Consider the following 10,358-nt stretch of genomic DNA (forward strand, 5'->3'; position numbering starts at 1 on the left):
ACATTTTTTTTTTTTACCGATTTTATGTGCCTCTCAAATTTGAATAGAAAATTGTTTAAAGGTGTACAGAAAAGAAAACTGAATTTGAGCCCACTCTGGATCATAAAATTAATGTAATAACTCATCTATCAGACGATGTAGGCCAACTTTGTGCAAAATTCTATTTTTGAGTAAATCCGGGATGAAGTGTATTTTTTTTTCTCATTGGATAATGCAAACGCAAGGATTACACGTCAGCCTGTACACGATTCACCAGCCACTGATATTGGATCCGTCATTCAAACGTCTGAGACACGCACACACACACGGAGCTCGGTCTCGCCCCAAGCTTTGAATATCCCGCCCGCTCGATAACGACCAATCAAATTCGTTTTCCTTACTCGGGTAAACTCGTGTTGCAGCTTGTGACAACTCGGCGCGACAAACAGGACAAACGGCCATTTCTGTACAAAAATAAAAATAAAACCAGACAGCTGTTTATAGTCATGTTTATTTTCAAAATGAACAACACTGGCCACCTGACACACCTTAAAAATCAACACAGGGTGTAGGTAAATTCCCAGTTACAAATGCCCCACAGGAAGTCATTGAAACCCATTCAAACATATAACCATCTCACGCTAAAGAGTGTGATTTACAGTTGGGGTTAAGTAGGCAGGGACAGATCATTCTAAACAGAAATAACATTCACAGACTGTACTTCTCTCTTAGAGGCCTGTGGCGTGCAGAAAGTAGCCTATAGGCTATGCAATGCAGGGATGCAAATGTAGCCGGCGCAAATGTGTTCCCATTATGCAAATGTCCACAACATTTAAGATGTAGTAGCCTACACATCACACTATAGCCATGCAATCCCATTGTCTGCCTTTTGGTTTGAGAATATCTTAAAAAATATAGTGTTGAGTATCCAAGTAGCTACAGAGTTGGTGTAAAACTGGCTTGGCACAATATCATGGCACATCTTGAAATTACTGTCTTGTTAAAGGGATAGTTCAACATTTTGGCAAATTGGCCCATTGCCATAATCGCTATAGTCATAGCAGTAGGTTCATTACCTTTAATTGTAGGTGTAAGCTATTTTCAGTACGGCGGAGCGCAGCAGCTGGCTGCTCAGAGCTACGCTATGGAGGCTAAGGGAATTTCTTGGTTTCCCTCATTAAACTCATCAAATTCAACATCCCAAAACTCCACAGCGCTTTTGTAGACAAGTTGTGACCTGCACAACCACCACGCTATGAGATAATGACGGAACGATACGAAACGGAGCCGTTTTCGAGGTAAATACAGGGTAAATACGGAGACTGCTTGCTGAAAAACTGTCCCTGAACGCAACGCGCATCAGCGGTTTTGTATGAATTTACCTCGAAAACGGCTCCGTTTCGTATCGCTCCGTCATTATCTCATAGCGTGGTGGTTGTGCAGCTCACAACTTGTCTACAAAAGCGCTGTGGAGTTTTGGGATTTTGTATTTGATGAGTTTAATGAGGGAAACCAAGAAATTCCCTTAGCCTCCATAGCGTAGCTCTGAGCAGCCTGCTGCTGCGCTCCGCTGTACTAAAAATAGCTTACACCTACAATTAAAGGTAACGAACCTACTGCTATGACTATAGCGATTATGGCAATGGGCCAATTTGCCAAAATGTTGAACTATCCCTTTAAGACACCTTTTTTTTTTTTTTTTTTTTTTTTTACAGCCGTATCACATTCCTATTCAGACCTGTAGGCTATAATGAATTTGTCTTTCAAACGTCTCGTCTATAACTAAGACACACAAACCGAACACATAGCCTAGCCCTAGTCTACTTATTTATTTTTTTCTTCCATCAGCAGTCTCTGCTTATCTGTCTGTTTACACCAGCGGCGCCGGATTCATTTTAGAGGTGGGGGGGCCATGGAGGTTGGGTTGTTACGGGGCATAGATTTACACACTCACTGTCGGTGCAATAGTCATTTGTAGTGTCCGGTCGTGATGCGTAATACCAGCACAATGCATGCGTAATCCCCCTCCTCCAGCATCTCCCAGACCGTCATGCCTACCGTAACTTCTCAAAAAAAAGAAGAGAAAAAAAAGAAAGCCCTATACTCCGGTCTCCTGTGCTGGTCTGGCTGCAGGTTTAAGTAAATAAAATGTTGTGAATACACCTCTTAAAGCCCGTTTGAGCAGTTTCTATAAACTGCTAGGTTCTCAACGACCCGACCCGGTCCGATCCAGGTGTTGAAGCCTGGACCTGATGCAGCCGGACTCACGAGCAGTCTCTCAGCTGGACCACGGCAAAAATAAAAAAATAAAAGAAGCCCGTGGTCCGACCTGACCCAATTTTTAATCAGAATTTTAATAATAGAAAACATCATTTGTGAATTTGAGATCTCTAAAATATTAGTAATGTTACTTTTACCATGCATTTAGTTTTTTCTGTAGGTAAATTAATCATCATGGATCAAGCAGAAAATCAGCCTTTGTAAAAGCAGAAGTAACAGTTTATGAGCACTCAGGTCTGTGGCGCATCAGTCTGCAGCGGCTACTTTTCACCTCTTATTCTTGTCATTCATGTTTTAATAATAGGAACAATGCTTAAGGTCAACGTCTGCTTAGACAGACGTTTGGACTTTATGTAGCTAAATAACTTTGTCTCAGTCCGTGACTGTGCTCGCTTCATAAAGACAGCTGTTATAGACCACTCGGGCCAGCTGTGGCCACAGGAGTTATTACAATGTTTCCATTTTGTTGTTTTCTGCGTCTCTTCTTTTTCTCACAAGTTATGGTTTTTACTGGCAAAACGAGCCAGTTAGAAATGAATAAAGGAAAAGAAAAAATAATATCCAGGAGACTTTGTCCCGTCCTCAGGACGTGCGCGAGGGAGGATCAGCTGGTGGCTCAGGTTTGGTGATGTCATGGCTGTCAGCTGCACATCTGTCAGCAGGTCCGCTTGACCGCTCCACACACACTTCACAAACTTTAGGAATAAGCTAGATGGTGATTTTGTAAACAGACAGTGACATGCTGGAAATAAGCAGACACCATACTCGCCCTAGTTAATATTGATTATTGAATTACTGTACGTAACGTCATAAATCTCTTGCCGCTGTAGTCCGGTTCATCACCTGGCATGTACGTCATCTCCAGGTGAAACGACTGTAACAACTGTAAAACACCTGGAATTGATAATAACTAAAGGCATATCACCAAGCTGAACTAGGCTATTAACATGTCAGGTTAATTAATCTTTTCCTCGCATTTTTTCAAAGTAAACTTCCCTTCGCTCACCGGCAGAGCAGAAGTTGCACTTCCTGAGATGGTGCACTTGGTCAGAGGCGAGACGTTCTAATATTGATTAATTAGGAAGGACTTTGACTTGGTCCACAGTGTTTGTGGATGAAGCCTACAGGATGAGAAGGTGACGAAGGTGAAGGTGACTAATAAGCGGAGGGAGGACGACGGAAGCCGGAGAAGCTTCGTTCAGCTGTGCATTCACGTGGGCACCATATGGCCGGAGAGACTTGAATTGGGACTACTTAGCCTACTGGGCTGCACTACAGACAGAGTAGCATTAGATTTGATTTTAAATGAAAGATTCTTCTAGCCTATGTTTTATTTGTTTATTTCATTTGATGTGGGTGGGACCGGGGGAATTATTGAAACCGGGATAGCGGGCTATGGTGATCAGTGATCGGTAGAGCAGGGCAGGGGCGTAAAGTGGGGGGGCCAATGGCCCCTTGGCCCCCCCCATTCCGGCGCCCTTGGTTTACACTGCATCACAACCTGTAAGCCTTCCTCTTGTCTGTTTCTCTCTCTGTCTCTCATTCTCTGTCTTTCAATCCCTCTCTCGGTCAGTTTGCCTGTCTGCCTACCTCTTTCTCCCAACCTTTGTAGATGTTCCTTTATTCTATCATGCTTCCCAAAATGCTGTCGTCCTCCTCCACGTCCTCATTCAGCTTCTTGCCCACCAGTTGCTGCATATTCTCTGGAGGGATTCCTTTCGGCTCGCCAACTTTCACTGCAAACATGTCAAGGCTCAGCAACGCTCCTTTGGAAATCGCCACCTTGGCAACCACTGACTTGCCCAACTGGGACAGCAAACACAGAAAGACAAAGAAAAAATATAGTTTTACCTTACGGTTAACAGACTTGGCAAACTGGATGCCCAACTTTGCTTCAGTGGTTACACATCATTCAGATCTATGGGTGAGTGATACCAAAGAATTTGGTTTCAATCTGAGTGAAAAATCAGAGCAGGAGGAGGCAGCCTGAACTTATGTCTCTTGTATGAAGTACAACCAACCTTGTCGTGGCAGCTCTTCTCGCAGGGTAGCATCTGCTTGACAGGTGATCCCATGGCCATCTCCACCTGTCGGATGGCTCGGACCAGCTCTTTCAGCTCTGAGGGCTCCAGGGAAGCTTCATGGTCATTTCCCTTCCAGGTCTTATCCAGGGTCACGTGGCGTTCAACGACCTTCGCCCCCATTGCCACTGCAGCAACAGTGATGTAGACCCCCTGTTCGTGCCCAGAATATCCAATGGGAACATCTGGAAATTCCCTCTGATATTCCTTCAGCAGAAGAGTGAAACATATGTGTATTTGCCACTAATGTGTATCTTTTTATATGCTGATGCTGATATTATTTGTGTTTGTCAATGATATAACAATGATGTCAGTGATATCAGATGACACTCTGCCAAGTGGATTGAAGCTATTGTTGAGCTTGTTTTTGTCTAGACATAACATTCATGGTCACGCCCAGTTTGTCTTCTAGATGAACTAAACTGATTATCAATTTTCAATTGTAACCATCTTTCATGTTTCTAAATGTATATCTAAATGTAGTGAACAGGTGCATAAAATTCAAAGGGTTCAAAGGGTTCAAAGGCTTTCATGGTACCTTGATCACTCTGAGGTTGACATCTTTAGGATCCAGAGGATAGGCACTGGTGCACTGCAGGATGGTGAAGTTCTGGTTGTGGGCTTTCACGGTCTTGTAGACCCGACGTATCGTCTCCATGGACTGCATCCCAGTGGACACCACCATGGGACGACCTGACACACACAGATCAGTACATCAAGAAATGGAAGAAAACAAGAAAGACAACACCTGTGACCATTTTGCATGTTTTTCATTGAAGGAAATTGTCAGATAGGCACCATTTGTCCCCGTGGTTTAGTTTGGCCACTCCTAGAATTTACATATTGAGGTGTGGTTAAAAGGTTGCTTGGGTTTTCCCTCTTATAACGCTCGGTTAAAGAGAGAAGACAAATTAAATGGAATCTATTCTAACCTTTCAGCATGTGTGACAGCAACATTTTAGGGGCCCCACCCTAACCTTCACATGTACTTCAGTTTTTTTGTTTGTTTTTTTGTTGAGAGAGAGAGATCTGATGTTATATGTTGTACAGCTGTGCACCTTTTTTGGCTGTTTTTTCCAGATAAGGGAAGTTGTTGGCATCACAGGAAGCAACTTTGAAAAAAGGCACATCCAGCTCATGGAGGAACTCCACAGCCATCTGTGGAAATCAACGTGGTTAGGACACAAACCCACTGTATGTACTCTGTTCTTAAGTGCTTTCAAGTGATGGCAATTGAATCTTCTAAGATGTTGGGTATTTCTACTTGATCCTGAGGAATACAATAATGTAAGGAAAGCCAGTATGTCAAAATATATTGTGAATCAAAGTGCACCTAACAGATATCTGCTCTATATACTGTAGATTAATTATGTTACCTCATCCATGCCAGAGGCTGTGAGGAAGATGCCGATCTCTGTTGCATAGTTTTTCAACTCCCTGTACTGATCATGGCTGAACTCCAAATGACGTTTATGATCGCCGTATGTTTTGCCCCAGGAGTGTTTGGAATTGTAGGGGCGCTCCAAGGCTCGCTTACTGAATTTGTGCTCTAATTCACTTTTCTGGAACTTGGCACAATCTGCACCACAGTCCTGAGATGACAGGGATAGGAGAAGAGAAGAGACTGGATTAATTTTGACAGATTAAAGCAACAATATTCTTAAAATAAATAAATAAAAATAAACAGCCACAGTTTAACCTTCTTAATTTACCTTTGCCATTTTGATCATTTTCTTGGCAATCTCAATATCTCCCTGGTGGTTTTGTCCAATTTCAGCTATGATGAAGCATGGGTGGTCGCCTCCAATCATTCGACCGGGACACAACTCAAACTGCAAAGGCATTCTGGTGGCGAAGGTGAAGAGGAGTCAGGATTCTCAAAGCCTTTCAGGTGAAAGATGCCAAGTGATGCAGCGTCCTTCAGGTACACAAATGAGTAGGAAGATTTGGAGTCACAATGAGCTTTTTATAGCACCTGAGTGATCCCACCTACACACACACACACACACACACACACACACACACACACACACACACACACACACACACACACACACACACACACACACACACACACACACACACACACACACACACACACACACACACACACACACACACACACACACACTGGTTTACTGGTGCTCTGAGAGCAACACACCCAGCAAACAAGAGAACAACAGCTTTAATTCTTTATGTTTTTTTAGATGTCGTGCAGGCAGACTGAATGCACAAAACAAATAATGCAATGTTCTATAGAGCTAAAACAGTCTCATAAATGCACAAAAGAAGATTCACAAATGCATTTGGGGATTTATATGTGACTCAAAACACAAATACATTTTTTGGGCCCTAGTTTGCTGGCGCAGCGCAGGTGGCGCAAGGTAACGCAGCCGGTCTAATGCAAGTTTCGACCAGCGCAGCCTAGCGCAAAGTCAGATTGGAAGATTGGCAGATTGCGCTGCGCTGAGATAGGCGTGGCCGCGCAGCAGGGGGAGGCGTCACAGATTTAGCTTGGTGCAGTGGAAGTTTTGTGCGAAAATGTCCCGCCGAGGTTGCGCTGAAAGCTCGCCACCTCCAACCAGGTCTAATCTCAGCGCAGGGCGGAGCGCAGCAGGTGCAGTGGAAGTTTGGCTGACTGACCTGCAGTGCACACACGTCACCAAGACCTCACAGGCAGATCTCCACAGTTCCAGACACATTTCAATGCAATAAATATCCACAATAACCACTATTTAATGCAACTAACGGAATCAACACGTGAATTTATATCTATATAGATTGTCCCGTCACATCTGACGTCAGATCAAAGCAGAGATCAAAGGCTGTCGGTGCGTAAAGGAAACTCCACCTGAATTAACACAGCAGGGACGAACTGGCACTGAAAAGCAGCTGTGGATGTCCCAAAAGCAGGACTGAGGGTGGATGACTGCATGTCGCTGCCGTGTCGAGATACCACTCTGCCCTTGTGATGATCGCTTTATTTATTTATTTACTTATTAATTCATGAGCGGAGAGCGACCGCATCACGCAGCCGTAATGAAAAACAAAACACAAATCTTCATCTCTCTTAGCCCACCACAACAGCCTCGGTATCAGATAGTCAGTATATAGCCTACTACAGTATACTCAGCATCTCTATCACAGAAAAAAAAGAGAGGAGGACAGAGAGAGAGAGAGAGGAGGACAGAGAGAGAGAGAGCGTCCTTTACGCTGATTTCATTCCGCATGGTGTTTGTTTATGTTGTGATTAGTGTAGCCTACACCTCTCATCTTGCTTACACAGGGTTTGAATAAATGTGAGTTTCTTTATTAGTTTATTAATTGTTGTTTCTTACATTGGGCAGCCGTTCTCAGTGTATCAGATCAATCCTGGTTAAGTATATTAGTAAACTCATTATTGGTCACTCTGAGCTCGGACCTCCGGACCAAAACAGCTGTTTCCTCCTGGGAGAGGTTCGGCCTCTGGCGTCGCTGTCTCCTCCGTCCATGTCAAAGTATAAAATGACAAACTTGCAGTGCGCATCACCCGCAGCGCAGTTAAAGGTGAGGAGAGGAGCTCCTTTGATTGGTGAATATCCGAATCGGCTGTGTTAATCCCACTTCTCCTCCTCCTGTCTCCCTCCCGCCCTCTCTCCTCCCTCTTTGCCGTTTGTGCCGGTGGGAGGGACGAGGGGAGGGATTGCGCTGGTCTAAATCTGACTGCGTGGCCCACCAATCTTGCGAAATGGACCTGGGCCACACCCCGTTGGCGTGGCGAAGCTGCGCTGATGTTAGACTTCACCTGGTCTAAGAAACTAGGGCCCTTAATGTTTATGTTTCATTAAGTAAAAAAAAGACGAGATTCATAAACATATTTCCGATGCACACACAAATAGAAAAAAAAAATTGCAAATGTAAAAGTATTTGCAATCTTCATCAAATACATATTTGGAGCTTGTTACATTGATATATGAACTGTCGGAGCTGCACAAAGTGCTTTTTTGTTTTTTTTGTAAACCTCGCTGCATTTGTGTGTGAGACTTTTGAGACTCCCCTGACGTGACAAAAACGTGTAAATGTCTCCCTCCTTTACAGCCAATCACGTGAGTGTCTCACCATGAGATTGCTTACATTCAGAACCTTCAGTGTAAATTTTTACAGTTGATTACAGGCAATAAAAAAAGAAAAGGTTGGGAACCCCTTGCCCTGCCCATATTATCTTCCTGGATTTTACACACAACCTGCAGGGCATGGGTTCCCAACCTTTTCTTTTTTCCTTTTTTCTTTTTTATCACCGCTTACATCCAGAAGAAAACTAAGAGTAAGGAAAGTTGATCATTCACTGGATCAACCGACTACAACCTGACGTTACTCTGTCAGTTTTCAGTTTCGCTGCCAAGAGCGCGTCCTGCTCCCATCGGTGTTCTGTCGATTTCTGCTACTTGTGATGGAAACAGGAAATAATATTGGTGGATTATTAACCAGTTGGAGCTGGATGACTAATGGTGCTGACTGTTTGGACACAAGGTAAGAAATATTTCCTGGAGGTCTGATTAGCTGTGTTTCTGCTGAGGACTTGGGTGTGTGGTGGACTGAGATCAGATTGTTTTATATTATTTTTTGAGGTCAAGTTCCCTTCCTTATTTTACACATAAAAGAGTAAGAGTAAAAAGAGTTCACATTATCTCACTTAAAATCCAGAGTCCCCCATATGGGGGACTTGAAGACATGCATAACAATAACAGAGCCCCCAGTGCACTGATTATGAAAGAATATGGCCATATTATATGTCAAATTAAACAGCAGAAGCTGGGCTACAACGTGTAAAAACCATGTTTATATGACCCAAACACAGCCCAAACACTACTCAAACAAACAACTAGACATCAAACTTCATAAAGCACCTCTGTGTGGACCCAGTCGCCACATTTCTGGCTCGTATACAACTGTACATTATGCAAAACACATCAGCGACCTCTCATCTGAACGTAAACATCAGGGCGTCACCCAACAACAGCTGCTAACACAGCAGCTAGCAGCAGCACGGCAGAGGGAGAAGACAACAACCAGCAAAGTCGAGCAAAAACAGACACTGCGTGGCCAAAACATGGTCGTACATTTGCTCTTACCTTTGCTGTTTTGCCGTGAAAAGGTTGTGTTATGGGTAAATCCACAATATTTCCAGTTGAACTCTGCCTAGTGTTTACATCTGAATCAGCCGGGCCGAAGCCAGACGGCTCTAGGACCCTACACGGAAGCCTGGTGCGCGCGCATACAACCCCACGTTGGCCTGCACGTGGATCTGCTGATCTGACTGGTTCATGGCTGTCACATGGCTGCAGGTGCGGCCAATCACATCGACGTGGGTCTAGCGTCATTCCTCTCTCTCTATTGGTTAAAATGAGCCGCCACTCACTCGAATCGACCACTGCGCTGCAGAGATAGAGGCTGAAAGCCAAACCCACCCAAACAAGCTTCTCTGAGCTGCACAGGGCGCAGAGACAATGAATACAGCATGTTAGTTATTTCCAATCGGTTCCAGTAGATTTATTTTCAGTTAGTTTATCCAAATTGTGTGAAAATAAAGATTAAACAATAGTTTATAGTAGCAGGTGGTTCCAAGCTGTGCCAAAAATGGACATTTTGGAAAGTTCGCCTGGATATTTTGTAGTAAAATCTCAATAATTTTGTCCTGCTTCAATTAATCAGAATCAACCACTGCAGAGACAATGTTCACATGTTGTACAATGATTTTATAGAGAGTTTGAGCTTCATCAGCATTATTCTAAAGGGCACTCATCAAAAATATGATTTTTTTTTAGGCGAATATTAATTTTTATTAATTTTTTTCTGTGTGTCATCTTCATTTACTCTTTACCAGTAACAGATATACTGACATTTACACATCTCAGCAATTCCTCATTTTTTTCCCTTTACTATGACACCAAAAGTATTCAAATAGACCTTGTGGTTGCAGAGATATACTCATTTTATTATGGATATGCAATTTTCGAGAAAAGGCCTGAAAAATAGGCC

At 43.4% G+C, this 10,358-nt stretch overlaps 1 protein-coding gene across 1 annotated transcript; it reads right to left on the reverse strand.

Annotated features, from left to right (window-relative positions):
- Nucleotides 1-3,736: 3,736 nt before the first annotated feature.
- Nucleotides 3,737-6,281, reverse strand: LOC146960466 (N-acetylneuraminate-9-phosphate synthase-like). The gene is made up of 6 exons (XM_085772351.1): nucleotides 6,053-6,281; nucleotides 5,717-5,932; nucleotides 5,399-5,498; nucleotides 4,879-5,033; nucleotides 4,281-4,547; nucleotides 3,737-4,065 (listed from the first exon to the last, which is right to left on the reverse strand). Exons 1-6 carry the CDS (start codon nucleotides 6,182-6,184, stop codon nucleotides 3,880-3,882), a joined length of 1,056 nt encoding a protein of 351 aa, XP_085628477.1. The 5' UTR covers nucleotides 6,185-6,281; the 3' UTR covers nucleotides 3,737-3,879.
- Nucleotides 6,282-10,358: the final 4,077 nt, after the last annotated feature.

Source organism: Trachurus japonicus, unplaced genomic scaffold, assembly GCF_045865225.1.
Source record: "Trachurus japonicus isolate A0001 unplaced genomic scaffold, Traja_1.0 AP030331.1".
NCBI lineage: Eukaryota > Metazoa > Chordata > Actinopteri > Carangiformes > Carangidae > Trachurus > Trachurus japonicus.